The sequence below is a fragment of the Rhizophagus irregularis genome, chromosome 16 (genome assembly GCF_026210795.1).
Source record: "Rhizophagus irregularis chromosome 16, complete sequence".
NCBI classification, from domain to species: domain Eukaryota; kingdom Fungi; phylum Glomeromycota; class Glomeromycetes; order Glomerales; family Glomeraceae; genus Rhizophagus; species Rhizophagus irregularis.
This window is the reverse complement of record NC_089444.1, coordinates 3,111,449-3,137,674: the sequence shown is the minus strand read 5'-3', so window position 1 is coordinate 3,137,674 and position 26,226 is coordinate 3,111,449. Positions and strand designations below refer to the sequence as shown.

At 28.1% G+C, this 26,226-nt stretch overlaps 7 protein-coding genes across 8 annotated transcripts; 2 read left to right on the top strand and 5 right to left on the bottom strand.

The window, feature by feature from the left end:
• Window positions 1–6,456: 6,456 nt before the first annotated feature.
• OCT59_008404 (uncharacterized protein) lies at window positions 6,457–8,554 on the top strand. Of its 2 annotated transcripts, XM_066142434.1 has the most exons (6): window positions 6,457–6,683; window positions 6,998–7,183; window positions 7,252–7,361; window positions 7,420–7,749; window positions 7,821–7,902; window positions 8,112–8,554. In XM_066142434.1, exons 1-6 carry the CDS (start codon window positions 6,483–6,485, stop codon window positions 8,112–8,114), a joined length of 912 nt encoding a protein of 303 aa, XP_065999316.1. In that variant the 5' UTR covers window positions 6,457–6,482; the 3' UTR covers window positions 8,115–8,554. The 2 variants fall into 2 exon arrangements, with proteins under 2 accessions (XP_065999316.1, XP_025172368.1); XM_025320016.2 differs by lacking the exon at window positions 8,112–8,554 and having other exon boundaries at window positions 7,821–8,053.
• On the bottom strand, window positions 8,223–9,781 carry OCT59_008403 (uncharacterized protein; the record flags this gene model as incomplete). Its single annotated transcript, XM_066142433.1, has 7 exons — window positions 8,223–8,494; window positions 8,564–8,611; window positions 8,674–8,795; window positions 8,861–9,035; window positions 9,116–9,246; window positions 9,315–9,585; window positions 9,655–9,781. The coding sequence occupies 7 exons, from the start codon at window positions 9,779–9,781 to the stop codon at window positions 8,223–8,225; spliced, it is 1,146 nt and encodes a 381-aa protein (XP_065999315.1).
• A 1,010-nt stretch (window positions 9,782–10,791) lies between these two features.
• Window positions 10,792–11,016, bottom strand: OCT59_008402 (uncharacterized protein; the record flags this gene model as incomplete). Its single annotated transcript, XM_025320015.2, has 1 exon — window positions 10,792–11,016. One exon carries the CDS (start codon window positions 11,014–11,016, stop codon window positions 10,792–10,794), a length of 225 nt encoding a protein of 74 aa, XP_025172366.2.
• A 6-nt stretch (window positions 11,017–11,022) lies between these two features.
• OCT59_008401 (uncharacterized protein) lies at window positions 11,023–11,747 on the bottom strand (the record flags this gene model as incomplete). The annotated part of the gene is made up of 2 exons (XM_066142432.1): window positions 11,023–11,406; window positions 11,499–11,747. The coding sequence occupies 2 exons, from the start codon at window positions 11,745–11,747 to the stop codon at window positions 11,023–11,025; spliced, it is 633 nt and encodes a 210-aa protein (XP_065999314.1).
• Window positions 11,748–19,241: 7,494 nt separating this feature from the next.
• OCT59_008400 (uncharacterized protein) lies at window positions 19,242–20,748 on the bottom strand (the record flags this gene model as incomplete). Its single annotated transcript, XM_025327229.2, has 7 exons — window positions 19,242–19,258; window positions 19,331–19,585; window positions 19,666–19,735; window positions 19,800–20,016; window positions 20,079–20,302; window positions 20,378–20,545; window positions 20,650–20,748. 7 exons carry the CDS (start codon window positions 20,746–20,748, stop codon window positions 19,242–19,244), a joined length of 1,050 nt encoding a protein of 349 aa, XP_025172365.2.
• A 633-nt stretch (window positions 20,749–21,381) lies between these two features.
• On the top strand, window positions 21,382–22,071 carry OCT59_008399 (uncharacterized protein; the record flags this gene model as incomplete). Its single annotated transcript, XM_025327228.2, has 3 exons — window positions 21,382–21,744; window positions 21,810–21,959; window positions 22,030–22,071. 3 exons carry the CDS (start codon window positions 21,382–21,384, stop codon window positions 22,069–22,071), a joined length of 555 nt encoding a protein of 184 aa, XP_025172364.2.
• Window positions 22,072–24,672: 2,601 nt separating this feature from the next.
• Window positions 24,673–26,194, bottom strand: OCT59_008398 (uncharacterized protein; the record flags this gene model as incomplete). Its single annotated transcript, XM_066142430.1, has 2 exons — window positions 24,673–25,799; window positions 26,113–26,194. 2 exons carry the CDS (start codon window positions 26,192–26,194, stop codon window positions 24,673–24,675), a joined length of 1,209 nt encoding a protein of 402 aa, XP_065999313.1.
• Window positions 26,195–26,226: the final 32 nt, after the last annotated feature.

Here is a 26,226-nt window from a genome sequence, read left to right as displayed (position 1 = left end):
ATACTAAATTTTTCTTTTTTTTCAAATTCAAATTTTCAGCTCTTATGAAAGTGTCTTTTGGTGCTTAAAATTTTTACCGGTCTTTTATTATTAAGATAGCCAAATGGCATATTTTTATGCCTATAATATTAGTTTTCATATAATATTTTAGTAATTTGTACCTTGCATTGGCGGAACTGTAGATTCCGTGCTATTAGTAAATATATATATAACTTTCACCGGAATTTAATAGCCAAGTTTTATGGTTCACTGGCGGATCACGAATTAAATATTAACTATATCATTAGTAAATTTCTCACACATCTTTTCCTAAGTAATAAGTTTCCGATTATTTCCGTCGTTTACACAGACTATTAATAGACAAATATCCGTCTAACGCCCCTAATAATAGAAAAACTAAAACCTTTGTCATTTTCACATGGGTTTTATTTCCATGTAGACACTGTCTAAACCCGCCAGCCCTTCCTCGACAAACAACAAATGATTTATTGATCGCTCGCGTATTTTCTTTTCACTGATCTTTAACCGAAAAATAAATTTGGAATTATTAATCGGAATTTACGTACCTTAATTATTGGAGAAATCGTGCCGCATAGAATAATATGCTTTTCACTTTTGTAAATCGTTCCTTTCAATATTTTAACGAAAAAATTCCTGTGTTATACACTGTATGTATCTTACCCTTGATTTTTTTCTTATTCCATCAAACCATCCATTATATAATAACAGTGATAATACGAACCCACTATGCTCTGCATGTTTGATTATTTCAATGATTCGATACTGAATTTATATATATGTATATATATTTCAAACATTCACATTAAACCGATCCGGAATGATTATTCGTACTATGATATAATAAAAAAAAAAATTATATCTAAATAACAAGTTGCGGTTTCATTTGATGAATCTAGGAGAAAAAGAAACCAATTATAAAAATAAGATAACAAGGTAAAAAAAAGCCACAACTTTCTACTTCTCGTCCAAATATCCCCAAGCAACAATATTCGAACACACGACCATAGCAGTCCAGAAAAGAATAACAGCGTAACGTTCACCATAACCTTTAACAAATTTAATGAATTTCATATAATAGAGAAGGCTAAGAAACCACAATTAAAAGAATTTGTACAGATCCCTAATCTATTTACGATGATTATATAAAGTCAATCAGTAGGTGTAAGTTTTTTTACAGTAAATGAAAATAAATTTATTTTTGAAATAAATTTTAAGATATTGGAAAGGTAGTAGAAATAAAATTATTTCTTGGGTCTGTTAATATATCAGTCATTGTATGATATGATGTAGAATATTTACAAGCAAATTGTTTAATATATATATATATATTTTTACCGGAAAAATTTTGTGAAAAAAGGGGAGATGAGATTTTAATTATAGGATTTGATATAAAAAAGACTCTGTTTTTGTTCGCCTTTTCATTCACTGAAAGTCAATCAAAAAAAAGTATAGTGGAATACTTTTGAAGCATGTTTTTTAATATTTCAAATATTTATTTGGTAAATAAATCGTTTAAACGTTCTCTTGATTAATATTAAAGTTTAGCCAATTTTACTAATTCATAAAAAAAATTTTCAATAATACGAACCAAGTTCATTTCCATATCCGGATTAATTTAATAGGTGTACTTCCTCTAAAAAAATTACTCTAATAATTGTAAGTCTTTTATACCTATATAATAATATATTTGTAGTTCGAAATTGTACCATTATTTTGCACAGAATACCCAAAAATTTTGATAAAGGCCCTAAAATGATTCAAAAAAAATGATTTTAACGTGATCTTAGACTAGAATCGAACTAGCCGAAGCACAGTCATGCTCTCCACCAGGATAAGATTTAAAAAAAAAACTTATCTGTTTTCTTAATCTTTTAAACACATAGGAGAAAGAAAAGAAACAGATTAAAAGAAGAGAAACACCTTAATAATATGGAAGAAACTAACTAGAGCTATGACTTCAAACACCAATCGGCAAACACAGAGGGATGCTATGGCTGACCAGCCGGGAGACAGAGGGCATATGCTATGGGTTTATCACGTTTCCAATAAACCAAGGTCGTCTACAATCACAATGTATATTATATTATACATATGGTCTAGTAAGTTCAACCATCTTCATTATACTGGTGACCAGATGTAAAACCTAGACATCACCAGAAATAATGGGCGTTTTTACTAATAAAACTGCAAAACAAACTCCTTTTGTACGAGAGAGATACCTCGTTACGCGTGACGACCAGATGTAAAACCTAGACATCGTCAGGAAATGGGCGTTTTTACTAATAAAACTGCAAAACAAACTCTTTTTATACGAGAGAGATACCTCGTCAAGGTTAACAGTTTATTAAAAAAAAACTGCAGAACCATAGGAAATTTTTTTTTCAAAAATGGGGTTTATATAAATAAATAATTTGATATTTTGTAACTATGACTCAAATGTAGTGTTACGCGGTTTACTACATTTTGATCAATATTACATGATGGTTTTTGATGTAAATGAAAAATTTACATAATATAAATTTTTATAGTCATCTATAATCATTTCATATCGGCTGATTGGAAAAATCAAGCCAATTAATATTTAAGCTCAGTTGATGGGTTCATTATATAACTGATGGGTTACTTATTGTCATTTAGCATATAAAATTATGGGAGGCTTTTCTGATCAGCCGATATGTATTTGAAAATTCTTATTAATTACAAGTAACGAATATCTCAGAAAAAAAGTAACTAAGTAACTATTATAACCAATTATGACTCAAACATAGTGTTACGAATATCTTAGCTATCATGTAGTATGGTAATATGAGTCATTTAATGTTATACTAAAAAAATATATTTATGGTTAATAGAAATCTATATCTAGTATAGAAATATTAATCGAAATTCTCATACGTGTTGAATTAGTTTTTCTTTCATTTATGCTTTAAAACCAAATAAGTAAATTTCGGAAAAAATCTGATAAACATAATAATGTTGGAGACACAGTCAATATATAAGTTAAACAATTATGAAGAATCATTATAGACTGGTTCAGGTACTAACTTTACGAAAGTTAATGATCTATCTATTAAATTCATAATATTTTGTCATTGCACAGATAACATACTATTGTTCAAAATCCAATAACCAATCCAAACATGTGATCAAAATCAGAATTGATCACTGATCGCAAAAATAAACCAATTAACGCCTGATCAAGCTACACACCAATAATTATCAACCCAAATCCCGATTTAATAACAAAATACACCGAAAGTTTTTTATTATAATATATTTGAACCTTAACCCTTCTTTTTACTCCTTTAAAAAAAAGAAGAAAAAGAGAAAAAGTAGGCTACCTTTTTTAAAAAATAAACTATGATTTTAAGGGCTAGCTATTTAGCTGTTATTAATAGTATAAGATTGATTAAAATTGTATAATATTGTTGAGAATGATTAGGTACATATTATACCTTCATTAGTACGATAATCTTGAATGGGTCTGTTATGTACTGTACATTATAATTATCCTCATAAATAATTTTTGGCGTAAATCATGAATTAAGTCTTTTCAAGTGAAATTTGAGATTTTCCTGAGTCTCTTAGAAAATTCTTCTCGATGATCGCACTTGACGAATTGAATTTTATAAATAAATTTATTGTCCGGTTATAATACAAGAGTTAAGCAATTTCTATGTGTTCAAGAAGTCATAGAAGTCATTAAATATATTTCAAATGACTTTTATCGAAAGCCCATAATCTCAGAATCAAAATCCCGATAGTTAATAACTTGACGGTCAACCCGAAATTTTTTTTAAAAAACAATTAAAGCGCATAAAAATTTAAAAATGCTGTGACGCAGTAACGGGTCTTAATTTATAATTAAGCAACAATTTTGAACTTAATTCCGGTCAAAGTCCTCATAATTCTGGCTAAAATAGCCATCATAATGTGGACCAGAGTGTACAGTATATTAATATATTAGCTAATATTAGTTTCATAAGGAGCGATCTTTTTTAACCAATTATACATATAATACTAATTTAAACAATAAAAATGTTTAATTTTGTGTCATTGCCCTTAGTATTAACGCAAATTATTTGTAAATTGAAATTGTTTCAAATAAATCATAAACTGACCATATACAATGCACAAATTACATTTCCATTTCGTATTTGTCGTCTTATTTTTTCATAAATAATTTTCTTCAAACCATTGAACTACATACATCAAGACATTCTTGATTTTTAGGATATTAATTAAGAAATCAAACACAGTTCTGATGGTAAAATGCAAAGGTAAATAAATGTCATGGCAGGTGATTGAAACGTTCATAGGTTGTCTTCTAAATCAGAAATAATTGCATTGAAAATTAACCAATCTCAAATTTATCCAGTCGAATCTCAGTCAGGTTTTGACTGTCAAGAATTCATCAGGATTCTGGTTGTCAGGATTTTGGATTTGCATTTATCAGAATTTTGGTGTCGGGATTATAGACCGTTGATTGTCAGGATTTTTGGAGATCTCTTGTTTGGACTATCAAAAATGGGTTTACCACAATATGGTATGACGAAAAACTAGAAATCGGTTTTCCTAAAAATTAAGGAGTTTGTTTGTCTGGCATCCAAAAGTTTCGATCTCCTATAATCAATAACCTTATAATACACGTAATTCATTGATATTTAATTTTTTCGCATATTCTATGTTCAAAACAATGGTTTGATCTCAACCAAGAACGTGATCATCAAAATAATCGTGAAAAAAACACGAAAAGACCAGTGATATATGGGCGGTATAGTCCATAGCCAATAATCACGTATATTAGTTCATCATGTATCACGATTACAAGCAGAATCATGTAATTTATTCTACTGCATCAATAAATAATTCGGCTGAAAAGACTATACATTGTATCTAGAATATTTTTCGAGATGTATGATAAATAAAAAAAGTGAGAACTAAAGTCTCACTTGGATAAAATAAATCGCGTCCTATATGAAAGTTGTAATCGAATATGCAACCTGAACTTGATAAACATCAGTATCGCGAGAACAAGTAATTGAAGTAATTGCATGTCAAAGCTTTATGTATAACAAAAAGACCTCCCTGTTGATTCTTGTATATCGATGGTATAAAGTTTTTTTATTATAATTTTAAATGGATCTGTTGATCAAGATTTTTGTGATGCGATCATATTAACGCAATTTCCTCCAAAAGTGTATTCCAAGATCATCCTGGAATTATATAATAAGATGATGTCCCGGTTAGTGAATCCTTTTATCTGCCTTGTGCAGTAAAACAAAATCAAACGAAAAATTCAAACTGATCAAATTTACCATTATTTTAAATCATCGATATCAACAATCAAACAAACTCATATAATCCACAAAGTAATAATAAGGGTATGTTGGTTTGATTTCTCGACTTGATTCTGGATTCACGTCTTCACGATGCTAATAATTTTTCGAGTTCAAGGATGTATCACCATTCTTGCATTCGCCGAGAAAATCGTGATCATGATCGCCAGCATGTTGTATCATTGGCACAATGAAATACTACGCAATATACCAAATATATTTTCTGGCAATGGCATCCGAATTCTTGATGCTTGGCGTAGTATTGTTCTAGCGATAAAAAAATCGAAACAACTTTATTATAACGCACTAAGTAACAAATTTCTTGAATATGAAGCGGTGTGGAATATTGTTGATTATAGCGACAAGTGTGAATCGGAAGCCCTCACCTTGTTTTATTTTTTTTTTATCTCATTGCTAATCTTCCTATAGATTCGAAATCATTTCATCTCGGTGTTCTCTTGTGGGAAATGATCTACTACATAGCCTGTGTGAGTGAGAGCGATATAAATAGACGAAAATTCTGTAGATATAAGAGATGTAATTTAGTGTAGAGAAAGATTATGGGGAGAGAATCTTGTAATTAGTAATAGATGTAGAAACGAAATTATTCAGAAAGCAAAACAAAGAAATAACTTTGATGCTGGGACTTGCATTAAATGGCCTAGGACCGCGTACTCCCCCCTCTTTGATAGCAGCATAAATTTCAATTGCTACCTCTAGCTATGTATTAGAAAAATCAATGATAAATTTTGTTCATACTACAGTCAGACCTCCATAATTGCACACCCCTTGGGACCATATGCATAATTTTCAAAATAGTGCATTTAAAGAGGGTGTGCATTTATAAAGGTAAAATAATTAGAGATCATATAAGCTTGGGACCGAACCAGAGGGTGCATTTAGAGAGGGTATGAGTGCAATTATAGAGGTCTGACTGTAATATACACGTGACTAAAAATTCAAGCACCCTAATAATTAGGGAATGATCTTACCGGTCAGCAGACAGGGGACACAAAAGCCAATTTACATATATGATTCCGTGTAACCAAGTGGTTTGTACGATATAATAATTTTTGCTTACGCGTTTATTGATCTTGTCCCAAAATTTTTCTTTCTTTAACCATGTCTGATAAAAAAATCCACCGATACTTTTTAAGCCGAGAATCTTCGAAATGGGATATTGTTGATTTTTTGGAGGAGTCTAGCGAAGAGCCCTTCGAAAAAAAGATAGACGTATATATTAAATCACTTAATAACCTAGCCAATTATAAGCGAGGAAAACAACGCGAAAGAGCGCTTACGCTTATTGACAAGTACAAGGAGGCAAGTAAAGAACTTTTTTTTTATTTTAATAGGAACAAGTAGCGTGGCACGAAAACTTCTCGTTTCTTCGCCATTCAAGACTTTTTGTTGAGCTATAAAACTAAAGTCGGGGCACGGGCGACCTTTTCGGTTCTTTTGCCTGATGTTCAAGACTTCTTGTCGACCTGGCTTTGGTCCCATTAGGGCACGGGCGACCTTTTCGGTTCTTTTGCCTGATGTTCAAGACTTTTTGTTGACCTGATGGGATGAAATCAGAGATAATTGTTAAAGACTATTCAAGAATATTACTAATATTTCTCAGTCTTTCATTTTAGGGATTTCGACCTGACCGCCAAAGGGCACGAGAGTGGAAGAAAGAGTGTAAGCCGGCTAGAAGGATTAGTGGACCCTCATTCCATTTTCACAAACCAAAAATTGTGGATAGCTCTGTAATAGGGGTAAACAACGGAATTTACGAAAATAAAAAATCAAAGAAAAGAAAACATGAAAATCAGGAAGAGGTAATCCTTAAATTACGATCAATTATATAATGAGGACTTTTCTTAATTCTTTTTCTTCATTGTTCTAGAATGCCCGAAAGCGATCGTCCCCAGATGTCAATGATCAATCCATGCTCTATGACAAGGCGATAACAGAAATTAGCATTGCACAAGAAAATAATATTGCTTGTCAGACGATGTATGTATCAACTAGTTCTTTTGTATTTTTTGAATCCTTCACTAACACGTAATTATAGGCCGTTATGCTGGGGTATTATTGATCTTAGGGTAGAAAATGTCTCACCGTGCCCTAAACATCCTCGTGCAAAAGAACTTCTTCCCCCAGCCGAAGTTCTAAGACTTCAAAAAGTAACCACCGAGTTCGTAAATAAAGGATCGAAGTTGAGTTCATCTACCTTGGCACTATTGGAAGTACTTGAATCAAATACTTTCAGTTTAAAAAAATTATGTAAAGAAAAGCGGGCTCACGGAATCAAAGGCGTTTGTTCCTTACTCCGTATTAACACGGACAAGGTGGACATATATGACAAAGACGCGCAATATATTGGAGAGTGTTTAGACTCTTTGTAAGTTTTTTTAATCATAATCTTCGATTACTCCTGTCAATACTCTTTCTCATTTAACATTATCGTTATAGTAACGAATGGATACGTACGTACGGCGGATACTCCCATATAGAAAGGACTGTTGATATGCATCTCATTGGACCATTTTCAAAGGTGATTATAAAACATGTAATGTATGCTTGACGTTGTATGTATTGTATGCTTATGTATGCTTTTATTGTATCTATACATGTATGGATATTAAAAATGAACGTATGCTATGTATGGCATACTTATTTTCGCCATACATAAGATTAGGATTTGCAAAAAAAAAAAATTTGAAGTATTATAAATAAAATTAATATTTTTTAATGTAATTCTAGTGATAACACAGACATTTACAAAGATATGACAATATTCACTCATAAGGAATTAAATTTATTTATATAGATTATATAGATATGATAAAAAAGCCTATAATATTCAATATTACATTAGTCAAGATTAAGTTCTTTGCGCAATTTAAGATTTTCCAATTCTAGTTTTTCGATTTCTGCTTGGGCTTTACGATCTGCTGTACGTCTTTCTGCCAATTTCATCTTACGTTCTTCTATTTCTAATTTTGAAATTTCTCGTTCACTATCACTTTCATTAATATCAATTCTACTTCTTTTGGCTTTTGAGGTATTTTCACTTGTGGACGCCTTTCTTTTTCCCTTTTTTTCCAGCTTCTCTCTATTAGTTACATCCTGTAATGGTACTTTTTCTAATATAATTAAAAGAAATTAAATGATTAATTAATAAATAAACAAGAATATTATATTGATAAGCTTACTTTTTAATTCCTTATTAGAAGTCTCCTTTTGACTTCTTTTATTAGTATCTATTGAATTAATATTAATTTTTAGAATAAATGGTTAAATTATATTTATTATTATTATTTACCTTTTCGTGTCATAGCTTTTGCCTTCCGTTTAATCTCACTTTTATCCCTTCTAGTATATGGAATCCCAAATTTGTCATTAATTTCAGCTGTCTTAAAGAGTCTTTCATCAAGCCGTCTGCCTCTAAAAAGAATTTAAAAATTAAAAAAATATGCTAGTTGAAATATATGATAATAATTAACACTAACCTCATAATTGCTGTAATAAGTTTCAATTGCTTTCCCTCACGGTTGGCTTGAGCATGCGCTGCTTTAGCTACATTAGTATTATTTCCATGGTGATCCCAAATTTCATTTTCCATATTTGAGATGTGCTTATTTAAAGATGCCAAAACATAGGGTTGACGATAATATTGAGTCCAATCTATTATATGAGTATTTAATATTATTAAATTATGAAACTAAAAAAATTAAATTTTTATGAATTATATTAATATTATTTACCCATTATACGTTGATTATTATATGATTCTAATTTTTTAAAACATCCATAAACTTCTTCAGCACTAGATTTAGTTGGAATGGATTTTGCTAATAGATATACTTCATTATCAAATTTTTTAGCTATCAAATTACTAAAAATAAAATGTATTAATATGTTAAATTTTTATATATCAAAGTTTATAATTTAAAAATTTTTTACCGATTAAAATGGACCAAGCATGATTTAAAAATGTATGTTAGATGTTCTTCCCAGTTTTTGCTAGGGTCTCTTTTTGCTAAAGCCAATCCTAATCCTTTTGCTTGACCTGCGTCAAGGTCTCCAAGAATGCATTCCCAACCTGTACCATCAATGTGATAAAATTTTACTGGTATTTCACTTAAATTTTCAACCACCTCAAAAAGTTGAGTGAATAGGCGTTGGTATGCATCAGCTGTAAATATATTGGTATAAATACGACAATAGGATAAAACTAAAAAAGTATAAAGTTAATTTTTTGTAATAGAAAGATAAGTAACGAATTTATAATTAAAATATTTACTTAATTTGTGAGTTTCATCATATGAATTGATTTCAAATTTGTTAATATCCCCATGCACTCTCTTGAATGTTAAATCAATTTGAAAACACTTTAAATTTTGCAATGCTTTTGCTTGGAAATCAAGCATGCATAAAATTAAAGTTTGGCCATCTTTAAATTGCTCTATAAAAAATAATTAATAATAAATTATAATTATACAGTATGTAAAAAATTCCAGTAAAGTACAACATATACTAATACTTACCTATCCCTTAAACTGTAGGGGTTAAAATTAATTTTAAAAATTTTTGAATTTTTAAAATATCTTAAGATCTAGTGATCATAGAAAGATGAAATTATATTTGTTAGATTCCTCTTATTAAGGCGCATTTAATGGTAATAAAATCATAACTCTAAAATTGATAGATAAAATGTTATATTAATTTATAAATTTTTAGATTTTATAAGTTATCCTGTCACATAATATTTGTAGAAGGACAATTTTTATTTCTATTAGATTCTTCTTATTGAGACGCATCAAATGGTGGTAATTTTATATTTCTAGGGTTAATAGATAAAAAGATATTTCAATTTAAAAAATTTAGCTACTATTTGTTATAATTTGTCGATCATTTACTTTTGAAAAATCATTATCCAAATTGAACTTTTTTTTCGATTTTTACTTAGAAAATACTATAGAAAACTAGCCAGTATTTTTTTTGTTTCAGTACCCACCACAGAATACGGGACAAATTCGAGCGTATTAATTAATAGCATCACGGGATCAATGATCAGGGATCAGAGCATATTATTTATATTTGAATTTTAATATTAAAATAATTAAAGTTCGTAAATTTTAGAAATGTAAGGATGCATTTGTTTATACGAGATTATCATAAATGTTGTAAATCATCATTAGAATAATGAAGAAAAAATAAATTGTTTCATTTGATGTATTGTTTTAATTTTATAAAAAAAAATACAATAAATTAAAAATTAATGTGAAAAATTTTATATATTTAATAAAGGAAAATAAGTTTTATGCAATCTCCGATACCTTTTTTGTTTATTATTGACTTTTTTATGCTTAGGAATTATATGGTTAAAAAAATATATATATATATTTTTAAAAAAAAATAAGAAAATAAATTTTATTATTTAAGTTTCACTAGAGGTTTCGTTTTTGGTCATGGTTGGAAGGGGGTTTTCTTGTAATGCAGATGCTAGTGATTGGCTTCGAGTCTTCCTGGTGGGAGATAGTTGTGAAAGTGTAACACGACCTCTTTTTGAATGTGGTGTAGATCCTCTTGGTGTACGAGGTGTGTTTCTTGAACTTGTTGACTCTTGGTTCAACCATGGTAGATTAATGGATTGAGCAGACATATTAGGTCAGTTGCTAAAAATTAGTGATATATCATCTAATTTCAAGATATGTTTCCCAAGTATAGACTCTTCAGTTGTGCTGGTATCTATGATGGATTCTTGATAATAGAGTAGGCCTGATAAAATTGCCATCGTAGATCTCATGGTTTGATTGATAGAATTAGTTTTATTGGCCAAATAATTAATATTTGAATTATGTCTCATCTCTAACCAAAAATCCTTTGGTTCTCTATCTCCAAGATTTTCTTTCACGTGAAAGTCAAGAACAGATTCGCCATCTACATTTTTAACAGTTTGAGTGGTCAAACCCGTCACCATTATGTTTATACCTACAGCTGGCATCATATCAAAATCAAGACTTGGCATAGGTTTAATGGATGTAGCGTTGACCTATTGATTCAATTTTTTCAAAATTAATAATTTGATACTAATTTTTATTTTATTTTAATTTTTGTTTTTTGAACTAAAAATAAATAACATACCATGTACCATCCATTGCAGGCAATTAATTTACCTCTCAAGTAAATTACCTGGCCATTTTCAAATTCTTCGATTTGTGTATCAATTTCTTTATCCAATGGAACAAACGCTTTAATTTTTAGATATATGATTTTGGTTGGGTCTTTATCACTCAGTCTGGATATTCCAGTTATTTCTTTTATGCTATATTCCTTTGTTAACCTCTGGGTTGAATTGTGAATGTAGCATATTGTACTCAACTTTGCTGGCATTAGAGATATAGAAGGTTAGAGCTCGAACAAGGGTCAGGTCAACCCGGGTGACCCGACGGGTTGACCCGAAAAATTCGGGTCGGGTAGCAAATTTAATGACCCGACCTCGGGTCGGGTCAGTCACAAGTCGGGTACCTGACCCGACCCGTTGACCCGATATATTTTGGGTCAATAAAAGACGTTTCAGCATTTTTTATATATAAAAAATGCCAACCCGTTTTTTTTGACCCAAATCCGACGTTTGTTCATAAAAATAATAATAATAAACGTCTTTTTTTAATGAAAAAACGCCGAACCCGACGTTATTTCATTAAATAAATCAAAAAAAACGTTTTTTAATGAAAAAACGCCGAAACCGACGTTATTTCATTAAATAAATGAAAAAAACGTTTTTTAATGAAAAAACGCCGAACCCGACGTTATTTCATTAAATAAATAAAAAAAACGTTTTTTTAATGAAAAACGCCGAATCCGACGTTATTTCATTAAATGAATAAAAAAACGTTTTTTAATGAAAAACGCCGAATCCGACGTTATTTCATTAAATGAATAAAAAAAAAACGTTTTTTAAATGAAAAAACGCCGAACCTGACGTTATTTCATTAAATGAATAAAAAAAAAATGTTTTTTTAATGAAAAAACGTATAACCCGACGTTATTTCATTAAATAAATCAAAAAAAAAACGTTTTTTTAATGAAAAAAGCCGACCCGACGTTTTTCATTAAATGAATCAAAAAAACATTTTTTTTTTTAAACATCAACGGGTTGGGTTGGGTACCCGACCTGACCCGATATAAAAAATGTTTTGGCGTAATCTAATATGTAAGAAAAATGCCGAAACATTCTTTTCCACAAAATAATTGTAAAAAAAAAACGTTTAGAGTTTTTTCTTATAATTTGATATATAAAAAACGCTGAAACGTTTTTTTTTGATCCAAAATATCGGGTCAACGGGTCGGGTCGGGTACCCGAACTGACCCATGATATTCGGGTCGGGTCATCAAATTCGTGACTCCCCCTCGGGTCGGGTTAAGTCAATTACCCGACCCTACCCAACCCGTTCGGAGCTCTATAGAAGGTAGATAAGATATTGTAATTTTTTTTTTTTTTGAGAATAAAACTGTATATTTGAAAAATATAAATATACGTTTTTTTTTAAGTAAAAAAAAATATCAGAGTATTTATATACGAATATTCAATAGATGAAATGATAATTGGATTTTAATTTGAAGAAAAAAAAATGTAAAGTGTATGAATTTACGACATGAAATTTTTTTTTATTTAAAAAAATTAAAAAAAAGACTTAAAAAAAATGGTTTAATTAAAATATAAGGAATTCTTTTATTAAAGTTTTTAAAAAAAATATGATAAAGAGTGGATTCTTTTTAATAATCATTCTTGCACTCCAGAATAAAGATTCATTTTTTTTAAAAAAAATTTTTATTTGATTTGATTAACTAAAGATGTATTTTTTTTTTTCGATAAAATAAAAGAGTCTGATCGCCGCAAAAAAACCTATTTTAGGATTTTTTTTTTTTAGAAGCACGAGTTAGGGTGTCCAGGATTTCATGGTACGATGACCCAAAAAGTATGGTGTGATTTAGACAAAAAGTGTGATTTGGTGTGATTTTAATTCTGGCCAGATTTAGTGTAATTTTGGCCGGAGTTAATAATATTATAATAGCGCAAATTTTATTATTTTATTTATTTTATTTATTAACATATACAGTAAATTTAATTATTCGCTATCTAATAAATCATAATTAACATTACCACCTAAATTAAAATAAAGAAAATTGAGCATCTGAATACTTTCTTCTTTAAGTGCAATCCTTTTATCTGATAAAATGCTTTTATAGCTAGAAAAACTACGTTCAACATCTACCCCAGACACTGGTAACCAAATATATACTAAAGTTAAAGCACTAAGTTCTGGTAATAAATGTGTTTTACCTCGCCAATATACATCTAAATCTATTAATTCCTCAACTGATTCATTAAGCCCACAATAAATAGCCCATTCTTGGATTAAATTATCAGTAGGAGAATGAAGCACTTCAATAATTCCATAATCTGTCATATTATGATGTGCTATATTAGATTGAATAAATCTTGGATCAAAGCATTGTATTGCTCTAAATAATGATAAAGCTGGATGATGAGATAAGTGTTTTTCGCATTTTTCATATGCCAAAGAAAAAGCCTGAGAAAATATCATGGCAAATGATTCCTCATCACAATTTGCTTCAGCTAATATTTGATCTAATTCATTTGAAATTGGAGGAGTGCTTCTTCCTGATGAAAGAAAAGCTTGAAGGCTAACTATTCTTGAATAAACAAATGGAGCTATTGCTTTGTTTCGTATTTTAAAGAATTCCAAATCATTAACCAATCTAATTAAATTCAATAAATGATTAGTAACATTATCAATTGTATAATTACTTTGATAATTTTCTCTTACCTGCCACAATTATATGTAATAAAACAAATAAAAATTCTAACATATAAAATATGATTTTGGTGTTGACAAAAAGTATTAAGGTATTGAATAGCTTTTGAATCATGATTAATAGAATATTCTGCATTAATAAATGTAATAACATGAGGATATAAAGGTTTAATCCAATGTAAAAATGAGAACCATGAATTCCATCGTGTCTTTACTGGTAATAGTGCTAAAGTAGGAGATTCAATATTATTTTGTGATAAATGTTCCTTCCAACGAATTTTTCTTTGTGAATTATAAACAAATATTGTTTTAAAATTCGCAACCAATCTATCAACTAATTCAAATTTTTTAAAATCAACCCATGTTTCCCCAATCAAATTAAGAATATGTGCTAAGCAGCAATTATGTTTCATTCTTGGTAAAAAAGGAGATAAATGTGAATATGCCAATTTCATATAAGAAGCATTATCAGATATAAAAAAAATAATATTTTTGTAAGGAATTTTGTAAAAATGAAGTGTATCCATGACAAATTGGGAAATAGATGAAGCATTTACAATAGATAAAAATTCAGTCCTAGCCAATTTAGTTTGATTATCAAAACTAAATAAAAGATTAACAGCATGACGACCACAACGATCTGTTGTTTCATCAATTGTTATACAAATAATCTTATCAATAATACTATTCTTTAAGTTCTGAAGTTCTATTTCATATGATAATGGAAGATATTTCTCACGAAGCTGATTTGCTCCAGTAATTAACCCTCCTAAAAATATAATTAATTCATTAATTAATTATTGAATTAAAATATTACATAAATTAAAAAATTACATACCATTTTTACAATATTTCATCAAAAATGGTTTGAGTTTTTCAATCTTTTCTAATGGAATATCTGCAAAAGTGAATGCTTCAACAACTTCAATATTAATTTTTTCTCTTTCATTCAAAGTATTTCCAGTTAATGAAGGTATGGTTCTTTGAATTAAATAATTAGAATTATTTGCATTTTTTTTTATTATTTTCATGTTTTAAAGTTTGAAGATGTTTATTGATAATGGATTTTATTTCATGGTCAACTTTTATATTACAAAATCGACACCACAATACACTGCCTTGAAGAATATAATTTTCTCGATATATGGAACTTTGAGATAAACGTACATGAGCGCTAACCATCTTTGTAAAAAGTTGATTATATTGTACGAAAAAAAAATAGATCGATTTATAAGATCTACAGCCAATCAAATCTAATTTACTGCGGAAAGTGTGAAAAATGTGAAATTTTGCCAAAAAATGCGGTCACACCAAAAATGTGAAAAAATGGCAAAAAATGCGAAAAAAGTGTGATCGCTCCATCCTGGACACCCTACTAAGAGTATAACGCCCACCCTCCCTCCTTATGAACCGATGGGCTATATATATTTTTTTTCATTTTAAAAAAAAAATAAATAAATTTCGGGTTACTCTACGCGTATTACGCAATATTTACTTACACAAAAAAAAAATTTTATTTTATACCCAATATAAATTTATCAATTTATTCAATTTTATACCAATATAATTTATCAATTTATTCAACAAATCAAAAAAATTTTCTTCATTATCTTCATATATAAAAAATTACTCAATGTATTATGCAATATTTACAAAAAATAAAATAAAGAAAATTTTACGTATTACTCAATATATACTGTATTATATAATATAAAATTTGTCAATTTATGTAAAAATAAATAAACCCATATATTACTGCAATATAAAATTTATTTTTTTCATAAAAATTTTACGCGTTACTCAAAATTAACTTATTACGAAAATTATTACGAAAAATATATTTTGTAAAAATTATTTTTTCTTCATAAAAATTTTACACATTACTCAATCAATCAATATATTTTCCAGTATAAAATTTATTTATTCATAAAAAAAATAATTTAAATCAAAGAAAAAAAACTGATCTTTATTTGTTTCCTATCTCTTTTTTTTTACTCATTTACTCAATCAAATTTCATAATTTCATAATTTTTACATTTACATAAATAAATAAATCGAATAAATTCATGTAAAAAAACTGGTATAAAAACAATTAATCAAAATATAAATTATTTCCAAATATATAAGTTGTTTACGATATAATATAAATTTTTATATATTAACTATATAAAAAAAGGAAAGATTCGGATGATGTGGCTTAAATAATTACAATATTACATAAATTACTCGTGCTAGGGTGTCCAGGATGGAGCGATCACACTTTTTTCGCATTTTTTGCCATTTTTTCACATTTTTGGTGTGACCGCATTTTTTGGCAAAATTTCACATTTTTCACACTTTCCGCAGTAAATTAGATTTGATTGGCTGTAGATCTTATAAATCGATCTATTTTTTTTTCGTACAATATAATCAACTTTTTACAAAGATGGTTAGCGCTCATGTACGTTTATCTCAAAGTTCCATATATCGAGAAAATTATATTCTTCAAGGCAGTGTATTGTGGTGTCGATTTTGTAATATAAAAGTTGACTATGAAATAAAATCCATTATCAATAAACATCTTCAAACTTTAAAACATGAAAATAATAAAAAAAATGCAAATAATTCTAATTATTTAATTCAAAGAACCATACCTTCATTAACTGGAAATACTTTGAATGAAAGAGAAAAAATTAATATTGAAGTTGTTGAAGCATTCACTTTTGCAGATATTCCATTAGAAAAGATTGAAAAACTCAAACCATTTTTGATGAAATATTGTAAAAATGGTATGTAATTTTTTAATTTATGTAATATTTTAATTCAATAATTAATTAATGAATTAATTATATTTTTAGGAGGGTTAATTACTGGAGCAAATCAGCTTCGTGAGAAATATCTTCCATTATCATATGAAATAGAACTTCAGAACTTAAAGAATAGTATTATTGATAAGATTATTTGTATAACAATTGATGAAACAACAGATCGTTGTGGTCGTCATGCTGTTAATCTTTTATTTAGTTTTGATAATCAAACTAAATTGGCTAGGACTGAATTTTTATCTATTGTAAATGCTTCATCTATTTCCCAATTTGTCATGGATACACTTCATTTTTACAAAATTCCTTACAAAAATATTATTTTTTTTATATCTGATAATGCTTCTTATATGAAATTGGCATATTCACATTTATCTCCTTTTTTACCAAGAATGAAACATAATTGCTGCTTAGCACATATTCTTAATTTGATTGGGGAAACATGGGTTGATTTTAAAAAATTTGAATTAGTTGATAGATTGGTTGCGAATTTTAAAACAATATTTGTTTATAATTCACAAAGAAAAATTCGTTGGAAGGAACATTTATCACAAAATAATATTGAATCTCCTACTTTAGCACTATTACCAGTAAAGACACGATGGAATTCATGGTTCTCATTTTTACATTGGATTAAACCTTTATATCCTCATGTTATTACATTTATTAATGCAGAATATTCTATTAATCATGATTCAAAAGCTATTCAATACCTTAATACTTTTTGTCAACACCAAAATCATATTTTATATGTTAGAATTTTTATTTGTTTTATTACATATAATTGTGGCAGGTAAGAGAAAATTATCAAAGTAATTATACAATTGATAATGTTACTAATCATTTATTGAATTTAATTAGATTGGTTAATGATTTGGAATTCTTTAAAATACGAAACAAAGCAATAGCTCCATTTGTTTATTCAAGAATAGTTAGCCTTCAAGCTTTTCTTTCATCAGGAAGAAGCACTCCTCCAATTTCAAATGAATTAGATCAAATATTAGCTGAAGCAAATTGTGATGAGGAATCATTTGCCATGATATTTTCTCAGGCTTTTTCTTTGGCATATGAAAAATGCGAAAAACACTTATCTCATCATCCAGCTTTATCATTATTTAGAGCAATACAATGCTTTGATCCAAGATTTATTCAATCTAATATAGCACATCATAATATGACAGATTATGGAATTATTGAAGTGCTTCATTCTTCTACTGATAATTTAATCCAAGAATGGGCTATTTATTGTGGGCTTAATGAATCAGTTGAGGAATTAATAGATTTAGATGTATATTGGCGAGGTAAAACACATTTATTACCAGAACTTAGTGCTTTAGCTTTAGTATATATTTGGTTACCAGTGTCTGGGGTAGATGTTGAACGTAGTTTTTCTAGCTATAAAAGCATTTTATCAGATAAAAGGATTGCACTTAAAGAAGAAAGTATTCAGATGCTCAATTTTCTTTATTTTAATTTAGGTGGTAATGTTAATTATGATTTATTAGATAGCGAATAATTAAATTTACTGTATATGTTAATAAATAAAATAAATAAAATAATAAAATTTGCGCTATTATAATATTATTAACTCCGGCCAAAATTACACTAAATCTGGCCAGAATTAAAATCACACCAAATCACACTTTTTGTCTAAATCACACCATACTTTTTGGGTCATCGTACCATGAAATCCTGGACACCCTAACTCTTAGATTTAGGATTCATTATTCTTATTATTAAATCTATAATCTAAAATCTAAGATATTAAATTCGCAGGCAAACTTTTCGTGTTGATCACAACCAAAAAAGAGTATACTTTGCAAGTGTTTTGATGATCATTTGACCGGGAGTCTATGGGGCACATTATTTTAAAAAATATAAAAAAAAATTGTACCACTATATTTCAGAGAGTACAACAGATTACCGAATAGGAAAAGGCTATTGTCTGTTTTTTACTCTACGATAAATATTGGTTTATATAATAAAATATTTTAAGGTATTTAAAAGTGTCTTTAATTAAAAAACAAAATTGCAGGCAAATTTGGCTGCAAAACAGTTTAAGGGATACGACGCACATAGTTATGCATATCAAATTTTTTACACTGAACACTATACATAACTCCTAAGTTTTCCTGCCCATAGGGATGCATATTTTTATAGCATTTAGCAACAAGAGATCTGAGTTTATCCACATTGTTTAGTGATGCATGTACTTCTGATAAAGTATCTTTATCAAAAGTTGCTTAAATGCTACTATTTCCTATTTAAAATGAAATGAAATATATGTTATAAATTATTATTAATATAATTAAAAAATATTAAAGAAAATCACCTGCTATTATTGAGCGTGAAGTTACACTATCATCCGAAGCAATAATGTTTTGGATCATTGCTTGCAGCTCATCCTTAATACCCACTGGTGTGCGTTCTGGTGGTGGTGGTGGATGATTGTGCGTACCTATACATACTAATGCAATATAGGGACATGCAGCCAAATCATATGGAATAAATTTAATGAACTGCACATTGCATTTTCGCTCAATTATAGTTCCTCGCATAACTTGACCATCTTGAATATGTGGAAATTCTTGATAAAATAAATTAGTTAAATTCATTATATAATTATATATATTTTTTTATATATTAATTAATTAAAATTAATTTTACCACATGAACTTATTCTTGAAGCACGTGAAACTATGGTGCAGCATTGATTTTCATTATTATTCTCGTCAATCTAAATTCATTATTACAATTAATAGTATCACATAAATTAATAATAAAACATATAAAATACTTACAACTCGTCCTTGAAAAATATCTCGTAATAATTCCAAGTCAATCTCCCCTGGAACTTTAATATAGCGATGCCATTTTTCTCTTCTAACCCATTTGTCACATCCAATAATATACTCTTCACCTCCATTTTTAATAATTCTTCTTAATTTTGCTTGGCCATCGCAAAGTTGATTGTTAGATTTATATTTACAAGCTGTTGATTTTGCAGCAAGAAAAAATCTAATAATATGCAATAAAAATGTTAAATTTTTTTTAAAAAACAAATAATTATATAAACTTACGTGTAGGTTTTAGTCTTTTTATTGTGCTGATGTTGGTTTAATTTGATAAACATTTCTGATTCCATATCAACTTCGTTATGCTGCTCATTAATAAAATCTGGATCTGCAAAGGAACAATGTTTGATACCTTGACATTTTCGCACATCTTTCTTTACTGGTACTCCAAAATAAGGACAATTTTGGATTGAAATTGATCCTCCCGCTCCATTATTAGAATATTGGATCTAATAAATAACAAAAATACAAGCAGCAAAGTTATTAATTAATGGCGAAAATTTTTAATAGTGAAAAATACTTACATCATTGAAACAAGCCATTGGGTTTGCCCAGCCAGTAACATTAAATACTGTGGCTATTCCTTGTGGTGAAGTTTTAGGATATTCAATAGGAAAGGCTGAATGTATAACCTCTGAAACTGAAAGGTATTTTGTGAAGAATGCTATCTGTTCTGCATCTTCATTAGCATCCTAAACAGATATTAAAATTTCAGAAACCCAGAAATCATATTCAAATAGTCATACTAAACCTGACTTTATTTAATATAAAATAAAAACATAATAAAAGAGCAAACCTGTTCATCCATTAATTCAGAATATTCATTTTCAGATATAGTTTCATCATCAGATATAGTCACAATATCTGAAAGAATAACAGGATTTACTTTAGACATAGTGATAAATGTAATAGAAATATTTTTAAATGAAAGTAAAGGTAATAAAAACGCGATAGCAATATTTATTTTTAAATGAAAAAGTAGTAATAGATGTAAAAATATTTATTTTTTAATAAAAAGAAAAGAAAGATTATAGTAATACGCGTTGAATTGTATTAGCCAGTACACAATCATTATGAAAAATGTGTAAATAGTTAAATTTGGAAATAAAATGTGTGGCATTAAATCAAAATTACCATATTTATCATACAATACATACATAATTAGAAAACACCATACATTACATACATTAAAAAGTTTTAATAATACAATACATACAAAGCTAACCATACAATACATGTTTGCTATATACCCCATTTTCAAAAACTCCAAATGTAAAATTTATATAGTAAGTCTGTCCTTGTTAATTATTTTCTCCCTGCTACTGTAAGTCTGTTTTACCAAGGTAATCAACAATTCTTTGCTTTATAGCGGGGAAAGTCACTCTGACGCAGATAGAGATGAAAAAACTTCTCGATCGCCATCAGAACGAACCGGAAAACCTTGTGACTTTATTTTTTGGGTAAGTTTTTTGCTTGACATTTGGTGTAAACATATGATTTCAACTGACAGAAACAAATCTGCAGAAGAATGGCAATGAAGTTGGTATCGGTGAGAACACTGGACCAACGCATAAGGATCATCATGCATAAGAAAAGCATCACCGATTTTGTTGACGTAATCAAGGTTGCCCGAGCTCAGCACATCAGTTTTCAAACTAAATGCATAGAAAAGAGCGGAAGTAATCCTCTCCCATTGGATATTCAGAATAAATTAAAGCTTGTACCAGTTCCTTTCTTTCAAGTGATCGGAATGACGATCCGATTTTATATTTTAATTCAAATTGACGGTGACTTATATGGTATATGGGAATGGTCATCCCAGGATTTGCCAAAAGAAGAAGACGACATCATTACTGCTGTGTTTTTATGTAAAAAATTTTTGATTCACAGAGTAGGTTTTTTCCTCTATCTGTTTTTTACTGGTTTGCTTTACTTCTGACCAAGGTACCATTTTAGAATCTTCTCAACAGAACTGGCCGCCTAAGTAAAAAAGTTATCACAGATTCGCGAATTTTTGGAGAAAATGTAGAGAACATGCAAGTTCCTCGATATGTCAAGGAGCCAATTAAACTGAGTTCTATAATAACTCCAAGAACAAAAAGAGGGGTAATTATAATTAATTATATGTCGGCTTTCTTAATATTTTACATCTCATGTAAATTTGTTTTTCTTGCAGTCAAGAAAAGCTTCATGTTCACCGTGTCCAAGATCGAACTGAGAAACATTTCTATACCACATATGTGATGTGCTTATCTAATCAAGGTAGTATATTGATTGATGGATTTCGAGATTGTCTTTTATTCAAATATTTTAATTTAACTTGCGTTAATTTAACTTGCGTATAACAATTTGTGTCATTTATTTATTTTATGAAAAGCAGGAGAATTACGATTCATAAGAATAAAGAAGAGCGGACACCATTATAAAACTTCGTCCAAATCAATAAGGAGCGGACCCTCGCTAGAAAAGCCGTCTATTCCAGTTCGGAAAAATTATATGCCGATCAATTTGATTTCGCCATGTGACTTCAATTGCTTTTGTATTGAATAAATAAAATCGAAAATTTTCTTGGCAAAGCGACTAGCGTAACACGGGAAACGTAGCGAATGAACTTTGTATTTAATTTTATATTTGTAAATATACATAAAGTAATTGTTATATAAATAGTTAAGTATTGTTCTAATATTGTATTATTAATGTTTGAAAGAATTTCTTTTAAAATTAATTCTTCCACGTATGAAATTATTTTTTTTTAAAAACTAATTTCTGTATTGTCAATCAAATGTTTCTTTTTTCGTCATTAATAATTTAATATTATAATCATACCAAATAAAGGCTTTAGAGCGAATTTCGGTTTCACAATTTGGTTTCACAATTTATGGAACAATATGTATATGTTGTGGCGAAATATGATACGATCAACACGATCAACACGAGAAGAAATAATTTAAGGGAAATTATGCGGCGCAGAAGCTTCAGCAAAATGAATTTTTTGCTAATTATTTTGAGAGATAGGCATATAACATAAATAAAATATAAATATACAAAGCTTAATAAAAATTTATACTTATTAAGGCTGGCAATATAAGCAAGATAATTAGTAAATTATTTAAGTAATCTTCATAATTAAAAGTTGGAATTAAAAAATTGGAAAAATAGATAAATTTTGATCCAAAATAAGGTAATATTCAGAATATAAAATTTAACGTATTTTAATTCTCTTAATTAGAAAAATTAGTAATATTTTTATGATTATATCACCCAGAAGACATCACCATAAAACTAATTTTAATCTTTTTTTTTTAAAAAAAACTTTCTTCGTGACCAATCTTGAACTTCTTTTCAAAACAATAATACTGATTTTTGGATCAGTTGTTTCAGTTTTCACAATGTATTGTATATTATCAATTCATACTTAATTGAATTTTTAATTCAGAGTAAAATATTAGCCAAATAAACTCGTTATATATAAAATTATTTACGAATCACTTAACAAATTGTTTATAGGTGAAATCGCTTAAGTGATTTTACTTAGGAAGAAAGTTAAGCAAAATTCTTTTTTTTTTTTTTTTTTTTTTTGATCATTTTTTCATTTTTCATTTTATTATTTTATTCATTTTTTATTAAAAAAAAATATATATATTTTTTATCCATTTTTAATTGAAAACAACATTTTTATTCATCCATTTTTTAATTAAAAAAAGTCTTTTGATCATTTCTCATTAAAAAACATTTATCTTTTTTTTGGTTTTTTTCGTATTTTTTTTTTCGTTTTAATTTCATTTTTTATTAAAAAGATTATTTCATTTCTTTTCATTTCTTTTTATTATTAAAAAACCATTTTTTTTTGTTTTCTTTCTGTTTATATTTTTTTTTAAAGAAATTGCTGTTATAACTTTAATACTCTCTAAGGATGTTATATACAAATTATGAACCTATTTTTGGTTACGTGTATATTTTTGATGGAATTTTTTTGTCACATCAAAATTATAATATGTCAGATATACAACGTTAATATTTTATAGTACATGACTAAAAAATTTTAACTGACCTGACCTTTTTATGTACAGTATATTTTGGAGTGCGATCTGATAGCTTTTGCTGAATGATCATTTGGAAAGGTTTATTTCCAAATCTAACTTGTCGTTCAAAATGCATAAAGTTACAATTGCGTGACAAATTCAGATAAGTAAAAAATAGACTCGTAATTTACTTTTTATAAGTTATATACTGAAAATTTGGGCATAAAAGAAATTTTTCTGTAATTTTATCATTAAATAACGCAGTAATTAAACTTACATCAGAAAATTAAAAACCCAAGGACACATGAAAGTTTATTTAGCACGTTTAAATTGCACAATATTTTTTACAAATTATGTCTTTCGAGTTCCCAAAAATCGTATATAATTCAAAAATTCAGTTTGATAAGATCTTTTTTTGGATGATTTCTCTGGCACTTTTTTTACACCTATTTTTAGTGACAGCTTTTTGTGCTAATTATAAAAATTAAAAAACTAATGAATAAATATAATTATTCCTCACTTATCCGATGTTCAATATACACCTATCCATCAATTTTTTTAGCAAATTCGGTAGTATGACCGTTTAGAGAAAGTCATTCTTATTTATTGTTCTTCGGTGTATCTTTACAACTGATTTGCTTTATATTAAAAAAGTTTCTATTCTTTTACAAATTATTTATTTTTATTGAAAAAAAGGGAATAAATACATTGAATCAATCAATTAGAGCATAGTTATTAATAATTATATCTTCCTTTTTGAAACAGAAATAAAAAATAAAAATTTGATCAATAACTTACTATTGATCAATTATTTGAAACACTTCACATTCTTCTACATCAAAATTATTTGTGGTTTTTCTAATTGATTTCTCATAAGAACTTTTTATACTACGACAATATTCTTTCCTTGTATAATAATTTAATCTCAATATAGTTAGATCGCCATCACCAAATGACGGACCCATTATAGATGAATTTATTAGAGCTTTACATTCATCCATTACACGACTTAAAATGTGATCTTCAATTCTATCATTATTAAAAGAAAATATAAAACTATCTTTAGTAATATTCCATACATTATCCGATTCCCATTTAATTGGATTATATCCTCCAAGAATTTCATTAGTATCTTTCACTTTAATAATTGTTACTGTGCGAGATTTGTTGTCACAAATTTCGTGAAATTTATGTCGTGTAAATCCATCGCGGGATCCGCGAAACAATAATTTAAATTCATAAGGAGAAGTTAACTCGTCAGTAATTTCTAATCTATCGATCCATTTTGATATCAATTCAGCATGTTGAGATGTAATAATTTTTGAATCAATAGTTCCTAAGTTAACTTTCTTAGTTATACAAGGTTTTGACTTATCACTTGGCTTGATATTAGGATCAGAAAGACTTATAAATGTTTTTAGTAGATTTACATGTAATTCTTCAGGTAAAATTTCTCTATAAGGAAATACCTCATCTAAAAATTCTTTAGACGTTAAATTATCGAAATTAATAAATGGAATAAATTGTTGTAAGGTGCTCTTTAAAGTGTTAAAATCGTCTTTTGAATAGTTTGTGACATTAGAAGGAAGTTCTGGATGTTGTGCGAGTCCCCATTTAAGAACGTATTTCCAAATTTGAATTTCACTCATTTGAAGATTGTCATTTTGAATTATTGTGATCAAAAGTTTTTCTGGAATTGAGGAGAAATTTAATAAGTTAAATATTTTAACTGGCTCTTTTGCCATTAAATCGGTACAATATTTTTGAAGTTCAGAGAAAGAATTATTTTCAAAGCTTGTTTGATATATTAAATTAAAATTTTGTTCCATCCAATTTGTTTTGTTTTTAATCAAAAAAGATTGTAAATAGGGAATTAATTCCTGAAGACTAAGTTCATTAGCGGCAACTAGGATTTGAATTATAACTGAATTATCATATTCATTTAAAGAAAGGTTTCCACCATAAATATACCTAAAAAAAAATAATTATTTATAGAAAAAAAAATTATTTTATTTAATTATTATTAAAAAGCGTCAACTATTTTTATCATTATAAAAATTTTTTTCTTACCTCAAAATTATTTGAAAAATTTCAGGAGAAATATTTGGTAATTTAATGTGTCAAAATATCATCATTTTTCTTTTTATTCTTAGTTGATAAAATTCTTCTCAAGTAAGGGGAACGATAGTGTAATATAACCATATGAGCACGAAATATTTTTATATAAGGATCATTACCAACTTCAATAGTAATATCATAATATTCTTCATCATTTAAAATCTCAAGTAAATTTTGTGATAATTTTGGTAATAGTTCCATTATTATTTTTTTTTCTTTTTTTTCTTTTTTTA